Below are 26,286 nucleotides of genomic sequence, written 5' to 3'. Positions count from 1 at the left end.
CATTCTGTTTTCTTTATTTTGTTCTTCTAGTTCTTCTCTCTCTTTCTCTCTCTCTCTCTTTTAGATTTTATTTATTTATTCATGAGAGAGAGAGAGAGAGAGAGGCAGAGAGAGAGGCAGAGACACAGGCAGAGGGAGAAGCAGGCTCCATGCAGGGAGCCTGATGTGGGACTCGATCCTGGGTCTCCGGGATCATGCCCCGGGCCGAAGGCAGGTGCTAAACCACTGAGCCATCCAGGGATTCCCCTTCTCTCTCTTTAAAGTTCTGTTTTGAGCTTTGTGTATCTGTTGTAAAAATTTGGGATTAATGATGAGAGGAGCATGTCCTTACTATTGACAGTGTCTGCCTGCGGAGCATCTCTTGGTGACCAGGCCTGGTTTATCTCACTGAATGTAAGATGACCGAAAACCACTGCCATTATTGGGAAAATAAGACAAGCCTGATACACATATAATATATAATGTATATACTGTATGTAATATATCTCTATCTACCTACCTATATATATGCTGGGTTTAAAGAGACCCTAGGGTGGAACACAGTCATTTCCTAAAGTGACTAACATTCTAAAGTTATAAATCCACACAAGAGGTTTGCAATGATGATAAAATTCACATTGTTTGCAAAATTTAGTCTAAAGGGAAATTGTTTTGAATTACAACTTTGAATTTGTCTATTCCTAACCCAGAGGCTACTAGGTGAGGCCTGCCTCTAAAAGAATTTTCCTGATATATTTTATCCATCTTATCCATAGTAATGTTCATTTTTATTTATTTAAAACAACTTATTAGGCATCTCTTTATAATGATGCAGGAATACATGAATTCAAATATAAAGATAACCTATAACTCCATTGCCAGAATTATTCTGTTTGTATACTTAAAAATGTGTATGCCTTGAAAAGACTTTGAAACAAATCTAAAGCATTTAATAAAACCTCTAAGTCCCCTCACTTACAATATGTGTCTTCAAGATGGCTAGTTAGGTTTCTTACATCTCCTTTCAGGAGAAATGAAAGATCACTTAGGAACATAGACATTCCCGGAGCTATGCACACGTTTGAGGAGTTCACCCCAAAAGAGGTTGTATCACATGCCCCGTTCTGACCTGTGGTTCGGTTGTTTTGCTAATATTGTCACCTGAAGAGCTTTCCGTCTCAGCACCTGCATTCCAACCCCGTTCCTGTGGGGGTGACAGAGCGTCCCACGGCCTGGGTTTAGTTAGCCCATCATCTCTTGATGTGGATTTGGGTTGTTCTCAGGCTTTTGCAATTACAGTTCTTTATGCAGATCTCTTGATGTACCGTTAATGTCCTTGAAGGACATCGTGACCTTCCTTGTGGTAGGACTCTTGAGCCTGCTTTCCATTTCTTTGCATTGGCTTGTTGCTTTCACGTCTGTGTTATTCAGACCCAGATCGGGTGGCACCAGCCTAGGGTGATATTGACCACACTGTGGGCAACTGTGTTCTTTGAGGTTCCCGGGGACCTCACGGAATTTCCTCGTTTGAATGTGTTAGTAAGATAAAAAGCTCAAAGCTCGTCACCACGTGTCGGATCCTTGGTGGAGACAGTACACGCAGCCTGGGTGAGCTGGGAGGTACGGAAACACGTCAGGGGCATTTCATTCATTCACCAGATGCCTGTCGAGTGTCTTGTAGATGTCAGGCACTGGGGAAACAGAGTCAGAAAGATGGGGTGCTTCTCCATTGGGGCCCACCTTCCAGCAAGAGGTGCTCCTAGGCTGAGGAGAGCACCTGCAGACGGGTGCAGAGGGCCCAACCCAAGAGGAGCAGGAGGGTCAGACGCGTGCCTGGCACTGGGCCATGTGGCGGGGGCGGTGGGGGGAGGATGGTGCTCCAGGTAGAGGCCACGCCAGGGGCAGAGGCTTGGTGGCACGGAGCCGCCTCAGGACTGGTGGCGGAGGTTGGCACTGGCCAGAACCCAACCATGGGGACGCCGTGTGGCCATGTTAGAGGTCAGGAGCCACGGGGGGCAACACGCTCCGGCGCTCGGATACCCTTTCTGGGTGGCCTGGAGCAGTGGTTACCCGGCTGGAGGACTGCCTGGTGTGGGTGTTTTTGGAACATGTGTCATGCCATAGTTATCAAGCTTTTGTTTTGCAAGCTAAGAAAGAAAAATATAATCATAAACTCTTATCTCCATCCCATTCTAAGTGAAAGTACATTTTATGCCCAATCAAGTAGCAAGGACCTAATCTTAAAATAAAGGGTGTTTCTCCCCAAGGAGAGTAAAACGACTGACACGTATAAGCATACAGTTGCACATGTTATTTATATATGTGTGTGTCTGTAGGTTGTGTTTGGATATGGTGTGTGTGCTGTGATGAGGAACACCCCCCAAGTCGCTGGGACTTAAAATAAAAAGATTCACTTCTTGCTCATTCATGCTCTTGTGGGTTGGCTGGAGGTGTGAGTGGGGCTCTACTCTCCAAGCGCTCACCCAGACCCAGTCTGAGTAGAGACATTCCATCTCTTGGGTTTAAAGGATAGTCAACGCAGAAAAAAAAGGAATGTGGCACAACATGTACTGTCTCCTAAAACTTCCTGTCTGGAAGTGACAAATGCCATCTCACTTACACTTTATTACCTAAAGCTGATCAGTCACTCTGAACTTCTGGAACTGTGGGTAAATGCAGGTCTACCAAGCAGTTCTGGCAAGAGAACCAGGAGCGTAGGCGTAGCTCTAGTGACTCCCACAACTGGATGGCCCTTGATTTTTGTTTTTTGTTTTTTGTTTTTTTGTTTTTTTTTTTAGAGTAGGGAGGTAGGGAGAGGGAGAGAGAGAATCTTAAGCAGGCTGCATGCCCAGTGCAGAGCCCAACTCAGGGCTCGATCCCACAACCCTGTGATCATGACCTGGGCCAAAACCAAGAGTCAGATGCTTGACTGAATGAGCCACCCAGGCACCCCCTCCCCATTTGCTTTTTTTAAAAAAAGTTCTGTTGTGTACCTTACCAGACCCATCATGGACCGTCAACCCACATGTGTGCGGGTGTGTGTCCTATGTAAGCGGAAGATAGGAGAAGGGGATGATGGGAATGTCTATCAGGATTTTTGGGGGAATGCTAAAGGTTACTTGGGACAGCAAAACCCCCTAGATGGTGAGATTTCAACCACCTGTTTTTCTGCTAGACTCTCAGTGAATTCATCTTCTTATTTATAACTTCACATTATTTTTTTTTAATTTTTATTTATTTATGATAGTCACAGAGAGAGAGAGAGAGAGAGAGGCAGAGGGAGAAGCAGGCTCCACGCACCAGGAGCCCGACGTGGGATTCGATCCTGGGTCTCCAGGATCGCGCCCTGGGCCAAAGGCAGGCGCTAAACCGCTGCGCCACCCAGGGATCCCAACTTCATATTATTGAATCAACAACTTTCAATGGCAATTTCCTTTGCCACTTTCCAGGAGATGCAGCAGAAGCTCACATGTGGAGGTTTCAGCATTTCAGCATGACTCAGAGCACCCTCTCAGCACTTACTGCCTCATTAGCATCTCATTAAATTTTTTTTCATTAAATTTTTTAATGTCAATCATGTGTTATAATCATATTTGGGTTATGTTGGATTAAATAACATACATCGTTAAAATGAATTTCACCTGATTCTTTCAGCTTTTCCTAATGTGGCCACCAGAACACTTAAAATTAAGTGTGTGGCTTAAATTTGTGGCTCCTGTTGTATAGTGCTGACTTCGAATACGTAAAGAACTCAAACTGATCAATAAGGAAAAGAAGCCAGCAGGAACTGGGCAAAGAATATGAATCAGTCATTCACTAGAGAGGAAAAACGAGTGGCCAATAAACATGGAAGATCTTCAATCTGTCGATTGGGAATGCAGGCTGAGAATAATAACAAGGACTTCCCATCCAATTGGTGAAAGAAAAGAAGCAGGATTACTCAACAGTAATGAATATTGGTTGGAATGAAGAAGGTTGTGGCTTGTATACCAGTGGTGGCCTGTAAGAAATTGCAAACACTTGGGAAAGCATTTTGACAGATCCTACCCCCATCTGGTCCACTTCTAGGCAGTTCTCACCTGGGGATGGTGGTGGGGGACCGTTGACCATGTCTGGAGACATTTTTGGTTGTCATTAATGTGGGATAATGGATGCTCCTGGTGTTTAGTGAATAGTGGCCCAGGATGCGGTTAAACATCCTACAATACATGGGATCACCTCTCACGATAGAGAGCCATAGGGCCCTGAATGCAAATGGTGCTGTGGTCGAGAAGCCCTGATTTTTAGATGTTGATTCCCAGGTGGCTCTAACTCAGGTGCATTAGGAGATACAGACCAAGGTTTTAACTCAGTGCTCCATATTTATACTTATGGGACTTTGGCACCATTTTAAATTTGATGTCTCTCAGTTTGGGGGTATAGATGACTAATGAGGGATGCATGTGCTTGCCTGATATTTGGGCTTATCTGACATCTAGCACTGAGTAAATCAGGTTGTGGGCTCATATGTACACGGAAATACTATTTTTTGTAAATATTTAAAATATAAACTAACACTGTATGTTTAATGGATTGTTTATGGATCCATGCATGGATAATAAAAATTCAAAAGCCAAGTCAGGGTACCTGTCGGTGCACAGCTGGTTGCCCCTGGGGAGGAGGGATCAGCTCTTTCTGGAACATTGACTTCTTACAGAAGTGTGAAGCTATTATGACAGGACGTTAGCCTTTGCTAATGTAGTCAGTGTGACGAGGGTGTTATATTGCTTGCTTTCTATGTTACTCTTCTCAGTATTTGGAATTGGTTTACAGTCAACACTCCTGCGTCCGTCCTGGGGAGAGCTGCCGGAGTAGGGGCCGCCTGAGCGGAAGCATATTATCAGGGGCTATGCTGGTTTCTGTCTGGTTCGCTGGAGTCCCCACCGGCATTGACGTGTGCTTGGCACAAGCAGGCCCTCAGGAAGTCTGTGTTGCACGAGCTGGCCATGGAATGTTCCATGGGACTCCTTCCTGTGAGCTGGCTTGTGAGAGGTCCTGGGGCCATGCCCTACAGTGGGAGGTGCCTTTGGGACCTGCCTGCTGGCCAGGTGGTCACCCCAACCCCTCTGCTCCCGACCTGCGCCTCCCTTTATCCCCCAGACTTCTGATAACACATCACAGGAAGTAATTCGGATCAAGATGCTAAAAAAAAAAAAAAAAAAAAAAAATCACACCTAGGCAGTCTCATAAGTGTGTGTCTTTAGAGCAAAACAGATACCCTATCATAGAAATGGCACGAATTCCTAGGGAGACACTTCTGAGAGGAAGTTTGCTGCCCGGGCTTGGCGGTGGAGTTCATTCAACTCTCCTCAGACAGTTGGGAAGGGTTTGGCTCGAGCGACAGCCGTTTCTTAGTTTAATGAATTGAGAGGAGCAGTCGGGCTTCTCTACCAGGTGGTTCGTGTTAAGGACTTTCTACCTTGCAGGTGCACGGACCTCTCCTACGCCGTCCACATCGGGCCCCTGCAAAGCATTCCTGCCTGTGGAGCTGGACTTGTAGCTTCATTACTCACCTTTTTCCTGTCCTATGTTGAAATAATGAGCTAGTGTTAAGGGAAGATGTTTGTTTTTGTTTTAAATTTTTTTTTTAAATTTATACTCTATTTGCCAACATATAGCATAACACCCAGTGCTCATCCCATCAAGTGCCCTTCTTAGTGCCTGTAGGGGAAGACTTTTATAGAATACCCCTTCCTTTGGAATCTCATTGGGAGAATAGCTTCATTAGTTGGTAAGGAGGTGTTTTCAGAAGACCATCAGAGTGGAAAATCTGAGTCAGTCTAGTGCTTGCGCCTGGCTGGGAGTCCTTGCACCATCCTGTGAGGCTGAGCCAGGAACCCGCCCCTCGCAGGGACCTCACCCTTCTCATGCCATTGTCTTTGTTGCAGCCAATGGTCTGGTTTATTTTTATCCTGGATTTCCACCTCCACCCTGCCCTGGAATATTCTTTTCTCAGGCCCCTGATTTTAATTCACATCATCTTAAAAGTTAACAAAGGAAATCTTTGCTGTGATTTTAGTTCTAGAAGGCCAGCCTAGGATGTGTTTTCTAAAACATCTGACAGACATCCAGACTTGCAAACAACCCTTCTCCCAAGTTTATGGGTTTTCCTGACCATTCCCCCACTGTTCCCTTGACCTAACCAGCCATCCCAACTGTGAGCATGTCTCAGGGGACCAGAAACATTTCTCAGAGTAAAATGTCTCCTCATAGAAGCTGCAAATGTTTTATGAGGTGAAGAACACAGAAGCAACATTTCACAAAGTGATAGTTTGGTGAGAATTATTTAAAGCCTGCAAGCTCAGGCAATGTTTGTGTGATCATAGTTGCTGGATTTTTTTGCCTTCAAATGGGCAGGAGCAATGTCTGTAGGTGTCAGGGCCAAGCTGGGGGTGGTGGAAGGCTGATGGTGAACATCACCTGCTGTCCAGAGGGTCCTGGCCACACCTTTGCCATCAAAATGCGGTAGTGCAAAGGTCAAATCCATTGACCATCTGGAAAGAAACTGTTTACTAGAAATCCTAGTATTCTTTTATTTGTTCAATAAATATATAACAGCTCAGCACTGTCCTTGGAGCTGGGGACTTGGCAGTGATCAAAATAGATCAGATTCTCATCCTGGGATTTACCTTCTCTCCATGGTGCTTATTAATCATAAATAAGATTAATGGATCTATGCCAGACACACTTGGCCCAACAAATCACACCCATGCTAGCGGTAACTCATGGCACCTTTTAGAAATACCATACATTTTATTTTATTTTTAAAAATATTTTTATTTATTTGTTTGAGAGAGATCTAGAGAAAGAGCGAGAGCACAAACGGGCAGAGGGAGAGGGAGAAGCAAACTCCCTGCTGAGCAAGGAGCCCAACACTGGCTCGATTCCAGGATCCTGAATTGTGACCTGAGCTGAAGGCAGAAGCTTAACCCACTGAGCCACCCAGGCACACCCAAAATACCATATATTTTATAGGACTGAGATTCTTAAGTTCTTTCACAAAGCTGCATAAAGTCAGTGGTATTATTGTGGAGAACAGAGAAAGATATTGCCTAGAAGTGGATTTTGGAGTAACTCAAGCTTCTTCTCCTGGTGCCAAACTTTAAAAAATTGTACTACAAACTATGGTATTTTTTTTTTCTTATTTTAGAACATGGGTAATCTCCATTTTCTTCTGGATAATCAGGATAATTACTGTATTTTTGTACCACATGGCCGTGGGGTCTGTATGTCCTTCTTGGTGTCTGGGTCTCTTTGCTTGGCTATTTGTCAGCTCCTGTTGTCTCCCGCCAGCTGCCCCTCCTCCCCCCTCACAGTTGGGTTCTCTTCTCCACTGTTTACAGTGGTTGTTAGAAAACTGTGTTTCCTAATGAGAACATCATGAATGTAGACATCATTACCTGTACTTGTTTTTTCATTGTGCATTAAAAATCATGTTAAGTTTCTCACAAATACAACTTTGTTTTAAAGGACATGAACTGTATGGAAACACACAGAATAAAAAGCAGTTCCTTCAAAGTGTTCCTTTCTTCCCTGCCTTGTCTTAATCAGGAGTCTCCAGAAAAACAGACCAGTCGAGTCTGTGTGTGCCTCTGTGGACATCCATATTATCTATGTCCATATATCTCCGTATATCTTTAGCTGGATGCACACACATGTAGACACATGTCTGTATGTAACCATATCCAGCTATATATACACACAGATATACACACAGATTTTTGCTGTTGAGGAATTGGTTCACACAATTGCGGAGGCTTGGCGAATCCAAGATCAGCAGGGTGGGCTGGCAGGCTGGAGACCCAGAGAAGAGCTGTGGTTCAAGTCCAAGGCCTTCCCTTGGCACAATTCCTGCCTGCACAGGGGAGGCCTGTCTTTGTTCTCTTCAGGCTTTCAGCTGATTGAAGGAGGCCCACCCACGTCATGGAGAGCAATCTGCTTTACTCAGTATACTGATTCAAATCTTAGTCTTATAAAACAAAACAAAACAAAAAACACCTTCACAGAAACATCTAGAGTAATGTTTGACCAAACATCTGGGTACAACATAAAATTGTGACACATAAAATTAACCATTACGTTTACCCTACTTCCTTTCCTTTTGCAGAGGGCATTAATACTTTGGTATAATTCATCTAGATGTTTCCTGTGCATTTTCTTGTGTGTGTGTGTGCGCACGCTAATGACCTTTCTTTCTCCTGCCTCCATCTTTCATCTGTCAATATATAATAAATGATGTTACTAAAACCCTGGTGTTAGATCCTCCTTTCTCTCTGCAAGGAATGGGGTTTTGGTTTGTGTATATATATATATATATATATTTTTTTTTTTTGATGTGCAGACTTGCAGTTCTTAAACAGAAATATCTCAACTCATTTTTTTTTTTGTCGTGTTGTGCCAATGTTTCTATGGTGTGTAGACTTAGAAATTAAGCTCATGTTTTGAGGGACTTGAATTTCTAGCTGATGTCCAAATAGATAGTTTATTTTTTTTTTTAAAGATTTTCTTTATTTATTTGACACAGAGGAGAGAAAAAGAGAGAGGAAATACAATCAGGGGAGCTACTGAGGGAGAGGGAGAAGCAGGCTCCTTACTGACGTAGGGCTCGATTCCAGGACCCCGGGCTCATGACCTGAGCTGAAGGCAGACACTTAACCAACGGAACCACCCAAGTGCTCCTTATTTTTTCTTAAGAATATTATTTTATTCTCATGGACATCTTGCTTGAAATTAAGAAAAAAAACAGCCTATATGTGGCCTCAGCGACCATCTGCAAGTGAGCTTCTGTCAGTTTAGCGAGTGGTTAATATTTATTTGCCTTCGTGACAAGTCTTTTGTTGCGGTTTGTCTTGGGAGACCATGGTCTGAGGGTGCCAAAGATTGTACCTCCTACCGTCCTGTCGGGCACCAAGATGTTCCAGCTACCACAGAGTTAACACTAGTTAAACCCTAGTTTTACACATGGAAATGTCAGACTTTTGGAGGGAGCCCCTTAGAGGGTAGGGAACAAAGGTAATTTTTCTTTTTCTGAAGGTAATTGTTTTTAATAGTAACGTAAATCAGTCTGTGTTGGGAGATGACAGGTATCACTTCTGCGTCCGATATCATTTTATCCTGAGCCCTCAAAATTTAGGTTTCTATTTTTTTCCCCTGGTAATCATCATTTCTAACCTGAGGTTGTGCTAAGATTTCTTTCTTTCTTTCTTTCTTTCTTTCTTTCTTTCTTTCTTTCTTTCTTTCTTTCTTTCTTCTTTCTTCTTTTCTTTTCTTTCTTTTCTTTCTTTTCTTTTTCTTTCTTGATTTCTAAGACTACTGTCAGCAGTGGTATGCTGCACACTTGGGAAGTCTTACCTTGGTGGCCAGTAGGGGCTGTGGTTCCAGAACATGGGCCCTCTCAGTGGTTGTGGTAGCAAGGAATGGAGGTGAGCATGATCCCAAAAGAGCAGAATCAAGAGCCAGGTGCTCAGGAGCTCACAAGAGCATCGCTTTATTGAAATTCTCCTTTATTAAATTTGTCCTTTTAACCCAGAGCCCTTAAGTAAAGATTGGATGTCCAGATTGGCAAAAGTGGGTACCCTTTGGGATATTTTTGAAGGGCCAGTTTTCAATATGTGTTCAAAGCTTTCAGAATATCTCTTTCCTTTAATGCAGAAATACTGCTTCTAAGAATGTCTCCTGAGATCCTAAGGAATGAGATTCATGAAGCCATGATTCTAGGGATTTTCACTGCCAGTTTTACTCAGAATACAGAAAAATGGGAATCAATCTCCGCGTCCAAGAGTGGGGATTCATCAGATAACTATGATTCTGCCGTAGTAGAATATAATGTTCCACATTTGCTGGAAATGTTGACACAAAAGTGTTTCCATTGATGTGAAAAGATGTTGCTGATCTATTCCTCATTGAAACATATAGCAAACAATCTATTTTGGTATAGAAAAGACGTCCGTGTGTGTGTGCACATGTGTGTACATCTTGTGTTTGTGAGATTGTGTGTGTCTAGATAAGTTTTTTCCTTCTCCGTTATTGGATTTTTTTTTCCTGTAATAAAGATGAGCTTCTAGTGTAATGATGTAAAAAGGAAGAAGCTGCATTGTGTTCAGCATGCCTTGCTTATAAGTCAGGAAATTGTCAGATACTTGAGAACTACCTCCATCCAAAGAATTCAAAAAATGAGATTTTGGTGCTTACCAAGTGGAGTCACCAGTTTTCTGGACCACTCGTGCAGCAGTGAGCAGACACGTTGGGTGGGAGAAGGCGGGTGGTGGGGGCAGTGAACCCTCGGGATCGGAGACATTGAAAGCCGTAGCCGCTTAATAAGTAGAGTCGGGGGATCCCTGGGTGGCGCAGCGGTTTGGCGCCTGCCTTTGGCCCAGGGCGCGATCCTGGAGACCCGGGATCGAATCCCACGTCGGGCTCCCGGTGCATGGAGCCTGCTTCTCCCTCTGCCTGTGTCTCTGCCTCTCTCTCTCTCTCTGTGACTATCATAAATTAAAAAAAAAAAAAATTAAATAAGTAGAGTCGGCCTGGGCTCACTCCTGCTCTCCTGTCTTTTATTTTATTAACAATTTTATTTATTTATTTGACAGAGAGGGCATGAGCGGAGGGAAGAGGGAGAAGCAGGTTCCCTGCTGAGCGGGGAGCCGGATGGGGGGCTCCATCAGACCAGGACCATGATCTGAGCCCAAGACAGACACTTCATGACTGAGCCGCCCTGGTGCCCCTGTTGCAAAGTGTTTAGTCAGCGCGGCTGCTGTAGCAAAATGAAAGTGGATGGCTGATCAACTAGCAGAAATTCATTTCTCACCATCCTGGAGCCTAGAAATCTGGGGTCCTGGTGAGGGCTTGCTTCCTGGCTCATGGATGACTGCATCGTCCCCTGGCCAGCCTCTGCAGGAGTCCCCTGTGATGGGTTTTTTTCTGACACTAGTGGTTTTCCCTTACCAATTCTCCACTTCTCTGGCCACCACCAGGGTCTCTAGTGATCCGATTAATTCTGACCCTCACTATCCAGAGTTAGCAGAGACCCCAGAGGTGTAGGGCCAGTCCCACCAGACCTCCTCTATTTCAGACTCCAGGTCCCAACCCAGGGGTTACCTTCTTTTTTTTTTTTTTTTTTAATTTATTTATGATAGTCACAGAGAGAGAGAGAGAGAGAGGCAGAGACACAGGCAGAGGGAGAAGCAGGCTCCATGCACCGGGAGCCTGATGTGGGATTCGATCCCGGGTCTCCAGGATCGCGCCCTGGGCCAAAGGCAGGCGCCAAACCGCTGCGCCACCCAGGGATCCCCAGGGGTTACCTTCTGACCAACTGGCTACAAATTTGGGGGTTCCCACACCCCCCTTCAAGTTTGAGAGTTCGCTAGAATAACAGAACTCAGGAAAGCGCTTTACTTACTATCATTGGTTTATTATAGAGGATAAAAGCCAGGAACAGCCAAATGGAAGAGGTGCTCAGGGCAAGGTACGAGAAAGGGGTTTGGCGCTTGCGTTGCCTTTTCCCCGGGGGGCACCACCCTCCTAAGCACTTCAATGTGTTCATCAACCCAGAAGCCCCTCAGGCCCCACTGCTTTGGGGTTTTTATGAAGTTTTCAGTAAGTAGGCATGATTTGCTCTAGATTATTCAGTCATTGGCCATTGGTGATTGAACTCAATCTCCAGGCCCGTTCCCCTCCCTGGAGGTGGGGTTGGGAGTGTGCAGAGAAGCAAGATCTAACCTACTTCCATGGTAGTCGGTCTTTCTAGAGACTGGCCCCCATCCTGAAGGTACCAGCATTGTCTCCCACCCCAGTGAAGCATCTCACTGGCATGTAAGAATTGGTGATTTCTGAGGGTTTTCAGAGCTGAGTGCCAGGAACCTGGGACAAAGACCAGATACACATATTTTTTTATTATACCACCACTCCCAACGGGTCTCCCCACTTCGAGGCCTGTGTCCTGGAGTCTATTTCCATCCAGCTGCTCGACTTGATGAAGATACTTGACAAGTGACTGCTCAAAATGCCACCTGTCTCAGGATTTGTACTGTGACCTCTGGGGTTCTGATGCCCCCTTGACCTCCTCCTTCTGGCTCACAGGGCTCCGGCCCACGGGCTTCCCAGCTGGATGCTCCCCCCATGGCCCTTGGCCCTTCCTCGCCTCCTTGCCATCTTTGTCCAGTGTCCCCTTCCCAGGTAGCCCACCCGAGCACCCTATATGACACTGAGCCACGCCGCCCCTGCACTCACAGCCTCCCTTACCCTAGCCCCCTTACCAATCCACGGTCAGGACTCATCTGGCAGGTCTGCGGTTTGCTGTTTTTCCTCCTGTTAGAAGGCAAAGCGAACGGGGCAGGGACCTTGCTTCCCGAGGTTTCCCAGGCGTCCTTCCTCTCTCGTGGTCAGCATGGAACAGTTGAGAGGACACATGGCTGGCTGGTTCTAAACTGCCAGCCAGAACCGAGACTCGGGGTTCTGTGTGTTCACCTGGCTGCTGGCCCAGGCTCCCTCCCCTGGGAGACCCTGTGTGCACAGGGGGTGCAGCGGTGATGCTCGGGCTCAGCCCCCTCTGACCGCTTCCCTCTTCACTTCTAGACTGGCCTCATTGTCGCCTGCTACCACGGCTTTGTGGACACTGTTGTGGTCTTAGCCGAGTGCCCTCACGTTGACGTCAACTGGCAGGACAAGGAGGGGAACACAGCTCTAATCACAGCCGCGCAGGCAGGTAAGACCCACGTTTCCTTCCCTCCTTGGCGGGGAGCAGCTGCCAAGAGGTGAGGGATGGTGGAGGGGGGCACGCTGCACGTGAACTCAGCTCAGGAGATAAACCTTAGGATGGGAATGGTCCAGAAATCTGTCCTACTACATTAAGAGGTACAAGGAGAGGCCGATCCATCCTCGGACACATTTTTGTTGTGCCTTTGGGACGATGCAGAGTTTGTTTGCACAGAGCTCACCGTGGGGCACCTCTTGCCCTGCTGCGTCCAAAGTCTTGGAATGTGAAGTTGCACCAGAAACCCAGCCTTGTCATCCCTTCACCTAGAGCATCGCGCCCCAGGCAGTGTTGGAGATGGGGAACGGAGAGATGCTGGTGAACTCACTACTCTCGCTCACTAGTGATAGTGTATCAGGCATATTTACACTTGACCTATAGGTGTAAGGAAAAGCCAGGTGCTGCTTGCTGAGGGTGTATCTGTGTAACACGGCGGGACCATTAGGGAGAGAGCCTGGCAGGTATACGTGTACATCCCAGTACGTGTGCTTCAGCCCAGGACGGTCATTGCAAGAAGTGGCACTTCTGCTCCGTCTGCTGAGTGCATCGCGGCTGTCCTCTTCTAGGATTGTTTTCGGACATTTTTGGAGACAAACACAAAGCTGTGCTTGTGCCTTCAGGACCACACTCTGTTTGTACTCGTGGTATTTAGTGGGTTTGTTACTTGACCACTTTGAAAATTCTTGGCTGCCAAGATGAATTTGTTGGATCATTCAGGCTCTGAGCTGTGAAGAAGCTGCTTCTGGCTGAGTTGGGGAGAAAAGGCGTTTGCTTATTAGTGGAATGCAGGACACCTCACGATGTCATTGGGAGCTGTTGGGTATCAGACTCAAGGCTGCAGAGCTGGAGAAAATGCCCCAAACCATCTGCTGCCACCACCAAAGAGAGACCTCCTTGTCCCGTTTTGCATCACGGGCTCCTAGGTCAAAGCCGGCACGGGTGACTGATCCAGGGAACCCAGGGAACCCAGGGAGCCCAGCCTAGCCAGCATCTTCCTGTGATGAAATGGGAAGTAGTCCATACACACTGCTTTTCGGTCAATATGGGTAAATGGAGAACTCCCTCAATTTTGCCAGTGTGTTGACCTCAGCAGCTTTTAGAGTGCAGAGCTTTGCCAACGGAGGCACTCCAGGCTTTGAAAGCTGAGGTCCATAGTGTCCTGAAGTGCAAGAGTGTAAGAGTATATCGCATGGCATTCAGCGATCATGGGCTCCCCATTCATCGCCTCCCACCGGCCTGGGAACTGGGGATACCCAAGTGATGGGCGGTTCTACGTTGAACTAATTCTCCAGCTCAGTAGGCATCTGATGGAGCTCTGATGGAGGGTGTGCTGGGGACCACAACTAGCTGTGTGGTTTAGGACAGGGCTCATGGAAGAGGGGGTTGTGGCAGAGGTGGACTTGACCTGAGTGCCGAAGAAGTCAGAGGGAGGCTGTTGCAGCCGAGGTACCCAGGTGCCAAGAGGGAGCCCAGCACGCCTCTGGTGATGTGGCAGTAAGATTGCATTCGGCTAGGAGAGGTGAGAGGTGGCCCCACAGGGAGCAGGGACCAGCTCATTAAGGGTCTAGATGCAATGCGAGGGAATGCATTCAGTGCCACGAGGCTGGCTGTGTGATGACGGAGCCTGGATAGTCTCCAAGGGCCCAGAGGCAGAGAAGGAGCAAGAACCAGCTGGCAGAAAGTGGTGTGATGTGGATGGTGGAGGAGAGGCGGCATCCGGGAGAGCTTCTAGCGTCTGGACAGGGGATGATGAATTGCAAAGGGGTTTATGTAAAGTAATAGATGGAGAAGCATTGGCTCTGTTCGGTGCTCGGGCTGTTTGAGATGTGAGACATCTACATAAGAGGCCTCAGCAGCAAGCGGAGGGCATGGAGGTCCAAACTCCAGTGCCCGTTGGGGTACAGACCAGAGGGTTCAGGGGTAGCTGGGGGGGGGGCATGCTGTGGTGTAACACCCAGGGGCTACCTTCTGAATTCTTGCCTATCTGAAAATAATAGGAATAACGACTTGTCCTTTGCCTTTTTTTTTCCCATTGAGTGTTGCAGGGGAATAGTCTGATTCCAGCCTGCTTTTGTATCTTTGTTGATACCCTGATCTTGTGAGACTCGTAAATATCTCCCCGCTTGTCCTTGACATTGAAAACAGCCCCCTGCCCCAGCTATATACAGATCTCAGCTCCTTCTCTCTGCATTTGTTTTGACTTATATTAGGTATATTTTCAGGAAATTGCTGTTAATCTCTTTGAAACACTATCTGCCCTATTTTGTTCTTTTTTGCTGAGATTTGCTCTTAGGCATAGAATAACTTGGTCCTCATGCCACGACTTTCTGTCTCATCCCCCCCCTCCATTGTATTACTCTAAGATTTGGGCAAATCCTGTATATTATTTCATTATTTTGTTTCTGTTCCATTTGTTGGATTACATTTACTTTATTCTTTTTGAGCATCCCTCAAGTCTCAGTCTGTTTCGGCTTCTATAACAAAAATCCCACATCCAGGGGGATTAAACAACAGAAGCTTGTTTCTACTGTTCTGGAAGCTGGGAGCCCAAGATTGGGGTGATAGGGGATTTGGGTCCTGGTGAGAGCTCTCCTCTTGGCATGCACGGGGCACCTCTTCTGTGTCCTCATGTGATAGAGAGAGAGAGAGAGAGAGAGAGATCTGTCTCTGGTATCTCCTCTTCTAAGGACACCTGTTCTCTTGCAGCAGGGCTCCACCCTTGTGGCCATAGTTAATCTTAATGCCTTCCACAAAGGCCCTATTTCCAAACTCAGTCGCTTTGGGGGTTGGGAGCCCAACAGAGGAATCTGGTGATACAACCATTCATTCCATCACACTCATCCTTTACGCAGGGGCTGTGCTTTTCCTGGATTGATGTATTATAAGTCACAGATGACACAGGTCCTCTCAGGGGAAGAGAGAGGCCCAGCAAAGGGAGAAGCTCATGTCCCTTCCAGGCTCAGGACCTGGGGCCGGCAGTGCAGATGGAGAAATTTGGAGCTAAGGGCAGCCCAGCGAGGGACACCTGGGAGGCTCAGAGGTTGAGCATCTGCCTTCGGCTCAGGGTGTGATCCTGGGGTCCTGGGATCGAGTCCTGCATCAGGCTCCTGTGGGGAGCCTGCTTCTCCTTCTGCCTGTGTCCCTGCCTCTCTCTCTGTATCTCTCATGAATAAGAAAAATCTAAGGGCAGCCCAATGGCTTCTCCCATCCCTGCTTCATCCCTGTCATCTCACGTCCGAGTTGTGTGGGAGGGGAGCAGCACAGCCTGTGTCTGTAGAGGGTGGCCCCCACATTGGCCTGGTGGCTCTGCTGTCTGCTGTGCTGGGGTGCAGGAAATGGCATTGGCGGTTCAGTGTGGCCCACAGCCCACCTTTCCTTCTGCTCCTGCCCTGCGCATTGGGGCTGCGGCTGAACTTCCCCAAGGTCTTGATGTCCGGCCTGACCTCCCCTACTGCTTGCACCCGCGTCCACCGCCAGCAGGCCTCCTGTGGTTTCTGGCAGTGCCACTGCCTTCTCTCTGCTCTGTGGTCACCTGTGCGAAGCAGAGAAGGGGACAAGACACCTGTGTTCATGCCCCTGCAACTGTGACCTCAAGGGAGGCGATGGTCCCTGGGGGAGCCTCTCCTCCCACAGGAGTGAGATTATAGCTTGGTTAGATCGTGAGGATTGCCAAAGCTGGCATGTATTTAATTTTCTGGGCCCCACATGTAAGGGTGTAGCGGAGAGGTGTTGGGGCTGTGACCAGACTGGGTTGCACAGGACGATGGCTGCTCTGGGTGCTTTCTCTACTTGGCACCGCTGATGGTCTACTAAGTTGATGATACGATAAAATACAGTGTTTGGGAGAAAACCACATAAGCAGCTCAGGTTAAACACAGAAAGCCAGTGAAGTTCAGGGTGAAAATCTCCTAGCTTCTCACTAGTTCTGTCACCTGGAGGTAACCATTGTTAATTTGATGGGTACATGGGTTCTCTTCCATCTTCATAAAGAACTATATTTCCCTTTCTTACTTTTTTTTTTCAAGATTTTATTTGCTTATTCATGAGAGACCCAGAGAGAGGCAGAGGGAGAAGCAGGCTCCCTGAAGGGAGCCTGATGTGGGGCTCAATCCCAGGACCCTGGGATCACCCTGAGCCAAAGGCAGATGCTCAACTGCTGAGCCACCCAGACGTCCCTCCTTTCTCATTAAGTTTTCTCTTCCTACTGGTGTCTAGATCATTACCTTGTTTACTGGTTTGCTCAAGCTATGTATGCTGCCGGCTGGGTCCCGGGCCCACCCTCTTCTCTGCCTGGCACCCACTCCCTGCACCTGGGCTCTGATCCCTGGGACACCCACCCTAGGCCTGCTTTAGAACTGAATTGTCTGGGGATATGGGTGAGGAGGGGTGACGTGGTGGTTTTTTTTTGTTTGTTTTTTTTCTTTTTTTGCTTTGTTTTTTTTTTTTTCACCTTAAAAAAATCTGGTTAAAGAGCATTTCCTTGTTTGTCTTAATCGCCTCACTGGGAGGAAGAGATTTTTCCCTAATTTGTTTCTAAAGGTTGTGACAGGCCCTCCCGGGCTGCCCCACTCCCTGTGAGCACCATACTTTAGAGCGCAGCCTGCTTCTCAGCCTGGAGCCTCCCCCCATGGGGGGGGGTGGTGGCTAATCTGTGTTTTGATGCAGATTTGGTTAGAACAGGGATTGCCCAGCTCTACCCCCTGAGTTTCAGATTGAAACTGATTGGGGAGGGGCCTGAGAATGTGCCTCTCAAGGGGTTCCCACAGAGTTGCTGGTCTGGGGAACCCAGGCTGAGAACTGGGTGTTGGGGGCACCCATACCAAGGGGTGACCGGGGTGGCCCTCGGTGGCCATTCAAGGCTGGGGAGGCCACACAGCCCGGACAGACATCAGAGGGACACACAGCCATCATTAAAGCGGGGAGAAAGGCAAGCAGTCGAGGTGTTCCTGAAACAGTAGGGAGAGGCATGAACTCTAAAATAAAGTCACCTCTTCTTCCCCTTCCCCACCCATACTCTCTAAATGAATGAATGAATGAATGAATGAATGAAATCTTAAAGAAAAAAAGAAAGAAGCATTTATTCTTGGCTTTAAGGAGGCCCTCCCCAAATCCGGTTCATGAGCCAAGCCATGCACGGGCAGTCTGAGGCACACCCCCCCCACCCAACCCCTGCCTTCCTACCCCGCACCCCCCAGAGCCTCAGTGCCACTCTGTCCTCTGCAGCGAGCAGCATGCATAATGCCAGGCTGGCCCTCCCTGCATTTCCTTCAGGATTATAAAAATAAGCTCAAGGAATAACAAGTTTCAAGGATGCACCAGAGGTTACTTGTACCCAACCAACCTTATCACCAGTTTAAAAAGACACCTGCTGGGCAGCCCCGGTGGCGCAGCGGTTTAGCGGTTTAGTGCCGCCTGCAGCCCGGGGTGTGATCCTGGAGACCTGGAATCGAGTCCCACATCAGGCTCCCTGCATGGTGCCTGCTTCTCCCTCTGCCTGTGTCTCTGCCTCTCTCTCTCTCTAGCTGTGTCTCTATGAATAAATAAATAAAATCTTAAAAAAATAAAAAGACACCTGCTACTCTCTCACTTAGCCACACTCCTGCCCTTCTGCTAAAGAGGAACAAGTGGTGAAGTAAACACACAACTCCACCCCTGAGACTTACTCATTTCCTTGGTTATCTTTCTTTATATTTTGCTTTTGTTGGGGGAGGTAGGATAGAAGTTGGAACTGCAGCGAGAAAGAGCTTCTCTCTTTTTTTCTTTAAGATTTCATTCATTCATTCATTCATTCATTCATTCATTCATTTAGAGAGTATGGGTGGGGAAGAAGAGGTGACTTTATTTTAGAGTTCATGCCTCTCCCTACTGTTTCAGGAAAGACTCTGTTTGGGTTTTTAAGCTAGAGATGGTCGTGTCCCATTTTAATCCGATTCCAAAACCAGTTTTATTTATATGATGGTTTCTTAATTCCAAAAGATGTCTAGTAATATGTGCTTACAGTAAAACAAAACAAAACACAAAAAACAAAAACCAACCACAGAAGTATTCCTTTTTTTTAAAGTCGCAGTCCACTCTCCCACATCCTCTGTCTCTCAAATCTCCCGCTGTGCAGCCACCCACACTTCCAGACCTCTCTCCCTTCAAGCACACACGTGTGTGCCTGTGCTTTTTATGTACATGCGCATGGATAATTCTGTAGAGCTTTTCACTCGAATTTTTTTCACTTAGTAGATCTAGGAGATCTTTTCACATAGACCTGTGGACATGAGATTTACCTTGTTCTTCCTACAGCACATTCTGGAGTGTGATTGTGTGTCGCTGGCCGCATCCTCTGTGTCCTGTAACTGTGAGGCGGTTCAGTAAGCTGTGACTCATCCACTCGGTACAGAATCCTCTTTTAAAGCAAATATTTGTTCAGCAATTACTTCATGTCCAAGGGCTACCACGGGGAGCCAAGGCACACAGCTCCTGCCTTCCAGGGGTTTCCGAACTAGCCGGTGCAGGCAGTGCTGCAGTGAGTGGCGGGGGGTGCATTTCTGAGCAGGGTGTTTTGAGCAGCAGGTGTTCTCAGAGGGCTGGAGGGACGAATTGTAGGGGCTCTGTCCCTGGAGGAGGCCGGCAGAGTTAGGGGCGGGAGCCCAGGCAGGGGGCTGCCCCTCAGCACACCTGCCACCCTCAGCTGGCAGCCTGTGGGGCGGGAGGTGGGCGGGGGCGCAGGGGAGAGCACCCCCGTGTCTCCTTCTGCCCCGGCCCCAACTGAGCCACACCAGACACCTGAGGGCTGAGAACAGGCCGGTGCTGGGTCGAGGCCAGCCTTGGGCAGAGAAGGAAGAGGAAGCAATGTGCAGATAGATTCTTAGAACTCAATTGCTTCGTCAGGACATGCATGTTTACATAGCTGCTGCCAAGGGGCCTTTAGGGAAAAAAAAACTCACGTATTTATGCTTTCCACCAAGTTCCCAAGGGTATTCTTGCCAACCCTGGAAAAGATCAGTTCTTAGTGTTTGCCAGTCCTTGGATTACAGTTTGCAATTGTTTCCCTGATTCTCATTGGAGGCCAGGATCTGTTATGTTCTGGGTGCAGCTGACTGGATACCCAGTGAAACAGGGCTTCGGAGAAGAAACTGTCTTCTTTTGCAACATGACGTGTCTGAAGGCCACAGTTAGGGGGTTGCTTCATTGAATTGCCCCATGACACCAGGATGGGGGGCCAGCTTCTCAGAAGTGCTGGTCACCTTTTCCTCGCGATGCCAAGACTATAGCACATGGAGGCCTTGGGAGAGAGGAGTGAATGTGTCTGTGTGTCCTGTTCTCTAGGGCAGGAAGACATTTCCAGAAGCCTCCAACAGAGTTCCATTTATAATTCACTACCAGGGTTATGTCACACGCCCTGTGCCAAAACAAGTCACTGGCAAGGGTGACAGAATGACCCCAAATGACGTGGTCTAGTCAACATCAGCCCCAGCAGGATCTGTGTGGTTAAGGGAAACTTTCAAGCGACCATAGGTTTATATTATTTGATATCACACCTGCACTGAAAGTCCTGGCTTTCTTTTCTATGGCATTCACTCAGCATTTGTGAGTATGAATTAGGGTACAAATGCTTTGATCTGCCTGTCGCGTGTTCTCTAAAAAGTCTAACCTCTTCAGATACTTAATGTGTGATAAAAATTCAACCGAATCTGTATTAGGCCTTTACAATGGAGAGGATGTATGAAAAGAAATCCCTCAAATAATCCCTAGGTCTCGTTTAGCCAGCAGTTCCAACTTCTATCCTACCTCCCCCAACAAAAGCAAAATATAAAGAAAGATAACCAAGGAAATGAGTAAGTCTCAGGGGTGGAGTTGTGTGTTTACTTCTCCACTTGTTCCTCTTTAGCAGAAGGGCAGGAGTGTGGCTAAGTGAGAGAATAGCAGGTGTCTTTTTAAACTGGTGATAAGGTTGGTTGGGTACAAGTAACCTCTGGTGCATCCTTGAAACTTGTTATTCCTTGAGCTTATTTTTATAATCCTGAAGGAAATGCAGGGAGGGCCAGCCTGGCATTATGCATGCTGCTCGCTGCAGAGGACAGAGTGGCACTGAGGCTCTGGGGGGTGCGGGGTAGGAAGGCAGGGGTTGGGTGGGGGGGGTGTGCCTCAGACTGCCCGTGCATGGCTTGGCTCATGAACCGGATTTGGGGAGGGCCTCCTTAAAGCCAAGAATAAATGCTTCTTTCTTTTTTTCTTTAAGATTTCATTCATTCATTCATTCATTCATTCATTTAGAGAGTATGGGTGGGGAAGGGGAAGAAGAAGAGAGAGAGCATCTCAAGTAGACTCCTGTGCTGAGTGAGGATCTGGACATGGGGGTCCAGCCCACCACCCTGAGATCGTGACCTGAGCTGAAACCAGGAGTTGGACACTTAACCAACTGAGCCACCCAGTTGCCCCCTAAATGCCTCTTTATTTTTATTTATTTTGTTATTACCTCACGTGACCATGATTTTAGCCTGACTTCATTCTGATTTTTATTTTTATTTTTCGACATGTTTTCCTTTTTCTTGATTTCTAGTGTTTCAATTAAGAAATTCGAGCTTGGCAAGTCTCTGGGCTTTCCTAGAGTTGCCTTACCTATTCCTGTAATCTCCAGTTTTCTGAGCCCTTCTCACTGGCTGCTGCAGTGTCCCTCCCCCAACAGTTTACCCTGCTGTTAATTCAGACACCTGCCTCTCCCGAAGACCAAGGGGAAGCCTGTCTGTAGGGCCCTCCCACCCTCCCCTATGTCTATCTCCCCCCTCCCAGTCACACCTCCACCCTTGGGGAGCACCTATGGACTCCAGTGCTGTAGTCTGATGTGACATTTCCAAAGTCAACGGTTCCCTCTACTGGCCTAGTTTGGAAAAGTACATTTCAAGTACCTGGAATCGAACCAGTCAAATCTTTAGGCCACTCAAATTCTGTAACATTTTCTCAGTTTTAGAAGAACATGGGTGTTTTGTCTGTTTCCTTCCCTTGAATAAAAGAGTAAATGAGATTCTTAACCTAAGACTGGTATCCAGTAAAATGTCGAGTGAATTAACAATTAATACTTATGACGTCCATGTAATTTTTAGGTAATGTGGGTTATAGCTTGATAATTGACAACCTTCTTGATAAGTGTATTTTTTCCAAGTCAGAGGTAGTGATCCCTGAATCTTATCATTTACCAAATATGTATTGAGTTTGCAGTCAGTTGGAAGTTTTGGATGTATGAGTAAGGTCCTGAGGGTTGTAGTGGTGGTAATCTACAGCCACATGGGAATGTGGACATGGGATATTATGGTTCAGTTGCCTAATCCAGGCCTGGGGGACCAAGGAAGAGCCTCCGTTGGAATAGATGACTCATCAAGTAGCAGGGTAACAAAAGAAAAACAAGTTTATAGACATGTATACCTCATGTATACATGGGAAACACCCAGGGAAAAGTGAGTAACTCAAAGAGGTGACTTAGAACTCCAGCTTATATGGGATCTCCTGTCCTGGAGAAATGACAGGATAGAGGAAAGTAGCTTTTGGCTTCCAGAGATGCCACTCGGTGGGAAGGTTGACTGGTAGGTAAAGACTGGAAGGTTTGTTATGTAGATTTCTCTAGTGCCATCTCCAGGCTGAGAGGATCTGCAGGTGCCTTGGTGATTAACTTTTGTCCGTCCTGGTATAGAGGGAAGGAGAGACTCCTTTGGAAATTTCTACCCTGCTTCTAGGCAAATGGAAGAGGGCAGGGAGCTTTTCTTGTGTCCACCCTCAGTTCAAAATAATCTATGTCAAAGTAGCATAATTTGGGGTGGCATCTTCTACCTTTCAGGGAGTAGGGCTAGATTACATTAAAAGGAGCTAGCTTATTAAAAGAGTTGGGACTTGATCTAAGTCCCAAGTAGAAACCATTATGTGCTTTAAGTAGTAGTGTTGGTCAGAAGAGCTTCTTCTTGGAGTTACCATGTTGGTAGTGTGGAGAGTTGTTGGGAGGGCAGAAATGGGACCAGGGAGGATGGTTAGGAAAGGGGCTGTAGCCCAGTGGGGATGTGGTGGACCAGATCAGGATGTAGATATGGGGATGGAGCAACAAGGATAGACTTGCAAGGCATTTAAAAGATGGAGATTGGGCAGCCTGGGTGGCTCAGCAGTTCAGCTCCTGCCTTCAGCCCAGGGTGTGATCCTGGAGACCCAGGATCGAGTCCCACATTGGGCTCCCTGCATGAAGCCTGCTTCTCCCTCTGCCTGTATCTCTGCCTCTCTCTCTCTGTCTCTCATGAATAAATAAAATCTTAAAAAAAAAAAAAGATGGAGATGAAAAATAAAAAAAATAAAAGATGGAGGTTGGCAGAGTTGCATGATAGTTTGGATGGGGCAAACGTAAGGGAGGGCTGAAGACAAAGCCTAGATCTCTGGCTTGGGAACCTATTCTATTAGTGATGTTTATCATTGAATATGGAACGTTGGAGAGAGGAGCAGGTTTAGAAGAAATACGTTTTGGGTTTGATTTGTTTGTGGGACACTCAAGATGAAATATCCATTCAAAAGATATTAAAATAGGAAAGTCAGGAAGAGAGACAGAGATAAGAGTTCTAGGGTGATAACTGCATCTGGGAGAATGGATAGGTCACCAAGGAAGAGTGTATGGATAAGAGGAGGGCTTCGTCATGCATCTGCAGCACAGCAGCATTTCAGAAAGGAGAGAACAGAGAAGCTCATTAAGGAAATTGAGACAGAGTGGCCAGAGAGATAGGAGGAAGATCAGAAGGGTGAACAGTCTGGATATACTTGAAAAGAGTGTTTCAAAAAGGATGGAATAGACAAGGGGTAAACACTGGAGAGGTCAAATTAGAGGAAAATTGACTCATTGGGTTTTCCTACAATATGGTCACTGGGGACTGATGGAAGTCACTTTCAGGAGGATTGGGGGAGTGTAAGTAGCAAGAGCAAGAGTGGATGACTCTGGAAGTTGAACTGAGAAGTTGGATGACTAAGGGTCAGGGCTAGAGTTGGGAGACAGGTCCATAGGAACATTATCAGTCATTATGATGGACTGGATGTTTATGTTCCTTCCAAACTTGTGTTAAATCCTGACCCCCAAGATGATGGTATTAGGAGATGGGCTTTTGGGAGGGGATGAGGTCATGATGGTGGAGGCTTTAGGAATAGAATTAGTGCTCTTAGAAAAGAGACTCCAGAAAGTACCCTCCCTGCTTCTGCCATATAGGGACCCAACCAGAAGACAGCAGTCTATGATAATCAGGAAGCAGATCTGACCAGACCCTGGGTCTGCTGGCATCTTGATGTTGGACTCCCCAGCCTCCAGAACTATGAGAAATAAATATGTTATTTAAGCTCCCCAGTCTATGGTAGTTTGTTAGAACAGCCTAATTATACATAATTATTTTTTTAAGATGGGATACCCTTGTGCATGCATATCCAGTTAGATATTGTTGTGTAACAAGCAGCCCCAAACTCCAGTTTAAGATATGTTTATTGTTCACACATCATTGAATGGCTGGGGATCGGATAATCTAGACTGCTTGCGCTCACAAATTTGTGAATGAGCTGGACCCTGTTCTGGGGGCTGCTTGTGGACTTCAGCTGGGCCAGCTCTGCTCCACACGTTTCTTATCCTCTTCCTGGGACCATCAGGCAAGCCTGGGCATGTTTTTCTCATGAAGATGGCTAGACTCTCTAGATGGCTAGATGGGAGTCTAGCCAAGTAAGTGCATTCCAAGCTTCTGCTTGCATCATGCCTTTAAATGTCCCATTGGCCAACGTGATGGAAGGGCAAGGTGAAAAACTTGGGCCATTGCTGCAATCTGATGAGAGTGGATTTGCAAGGAGGGAGAAGTTGAAGAGAAGAGGTCATCGGTAGTACAGATACTCCATGGAAGTGGGTGAAGAGTGTTTTTAAAGCATTGCAAGGGGAGGAGAGATTGCTATTTATAAGTAGAAGAGTCACCCTTCTTTTATCCTAAGGAGGGAAGGAAAGACTGCTTAAGGATGTGGGGAAATTTGTGGGGAAACGAGGGAATGTTAAGGGGGTTCCCTTTTTTGTAGTTTCTGTTAGGTAGAAGGTGTGTCATCTCCTGATAATGGTGTTGGCTGGGGGAGGTAGGTGACTTAAGAGTGGAAAAGTTTGTGCTTGCTTAGGCAGCCATATGCTAAATCAGAACAATACAGAGATTAGCATGGCCTCACTGCAAGGATGCCACACGAATTCATGAAGTCCCATATTAAAAAAAAAAAAAAAAAGCAGTGAGCAAATTAAAAATTTTCCATCTGGGGTTTGGGAGAGAGTCAGAGTGTAGGTGGGCTATGGGTGGAGGATCCAGGCAAGCTTGCCTGTCTGTGGGCACCGCAGGCATCATGGATTCCCACCCTCAGATGGTCACTCAGCGAACAAGACATTGGCCAACCATATAGTAGAGCTGAAAAGTTGTTGGTGGGGTGATACCAGAAGTCATCTTGGGCTTTTTAGTTTCTGTTGTTGGGTCATCAAGTCCTGTCCATTCACTTCTTTAGGAACGCACAATGTCAGCCACGCCTTCCACTGCCTGCCTGCCCTCACGGGGTTCACTGTGTGCCCACCACCAGGGGAAGTCCTGGGTATAGTGGGGACAGGATCACAGCCAGCTGCCCACCCAGAATCATTGTCCCTACATTGTATTTTTGTCAAGGGGCCCTATGCTAGGTTTTCCTTTATTTTTTTATTTTTTATTATTTTTAAAAAGGTTTTATTCATTTATTTGAGAGAGAGTGTGTGAGTGAGAGAGCACAAGCAAGGTGAGCAGCAGGAGAGGGAGAAGCAGGATACAGGGCTCAATCCCAGGACCCCAGGATCATGACCTGAGCCAGGGACAGACGTTTAATCAACTGAGCCATAGATCAGGTGCCCCATAGATCCCCTTTTTAAAAAATAAACATTTTTGATTTTAGAATAGTTAGACTCACAGAAGAGCTGCAAAGAAGGTACAGAGAGTCTCATCTACTTGTACCCAGTATCTCCTGTTGTTGGGATCCTACATTAGTGGGATAGATTTGACACAATGAATGAACCAGTATTGATGCTTTATTATCATAAACTCGTCCATTCTTTACTCAGATTTTCTCAGTGTTTCTCTAATCCCTCCTTCTGTTCCAGGGTCCTATTTGGGGGCCCACATTACATTCAGCTGTAATAGCAGGCTCCTCTTGGCTGTGATGGTTTCTCCCACTTTCCTTGTTTTTATGGTCTCGACAGTGTGAAGAGTACTGGTCAGGGAGTTAGTGGAATGTGTCTCAATTTGGGTGTGCCTCATGTGTGCTCATGATTAGACTAGAGTTGTAAGTTGGGGGAGGTGGGGAAGACCAAGGAAGAAACACCATTCTCATCACATCTTATCAAGGGTACCATTAAAAGAAAAAATGCAGTGACACTTATTTTTTTAAAGATTTTTTTTATTTGTTCATGAGAGAGAGAGAGAGGCAGAGACATAGGCAGAGGGAGAAGCAGGCTCCGTGGGGGGAGCCTGATGTGGGAC

General features: G+C 46.8%; 1 protein-coding gene, 1 long non-coding RNA gene and 1 pseudogene across 5 annotated transcripts in view; 2 read left to right on the top strand and 1 right to left on the bottom strand.

Moving 5' to 3' along the window:
- ANKRD33B (ankyrin repeat domain 33B) overlaps nt 1-26,286 on the top strand; it is an 81,850-nt gene that overhangs the window by 35,626 nt on the left and 19,938 nt on the right. For all 4 annotated transcript variants that reach the window (XR_004811999.2, XR_004812000.2, XM_035710328.2 and 1 more), the window contains exon 2: nt 12,592-12,721. Coding sequence is in view for 2 of the 4 variants with exons in the window: in XM_035710328.2 (XP_035566221.1) it covers nt 12,592-12,721 (130 nt within the window). In the remaining 2 variants the exon portion in view is untranslated. The remainder of the gene's footprint in view (nt 1-12,591; nt 12,722-26,286) is intronic.
- Nucleotides 11,408-12,597, bottom strand: LOC112662669 (uncharacterized). The gene is made up of 2 exons (XR_003138745.3): nt 12,273-12,597; nt 11,408-11,877 (listed from the first exon to the last, which is right to left on the bottom strand). It is a non-coding gene; the product is annotated as an uncharacterized LOC112662669 (long non-coding RNA).
- Nucleotides 24,907-25,004, top strand: LOC112662919 (U6 spliceosomal RNA; annotated as a pseudogene).

Source organism: Canis lupus, chromosome 34, assembly GCF_003254725.2.
Source record: "Canis lupus dingo isolate Sandy chromosome 34, ASM325472v2, whole genome shotgun sequence".
In the NCBI taxonomy this organism is placed as follows: Eukaryota; Metazoa; Chordata; class Mammalia; order Carnivora; family Canidae; genus Canis; species Canis lupus.
This window is presented reverse-complemented; position numbering and strand designations above follow the sequence as displayed.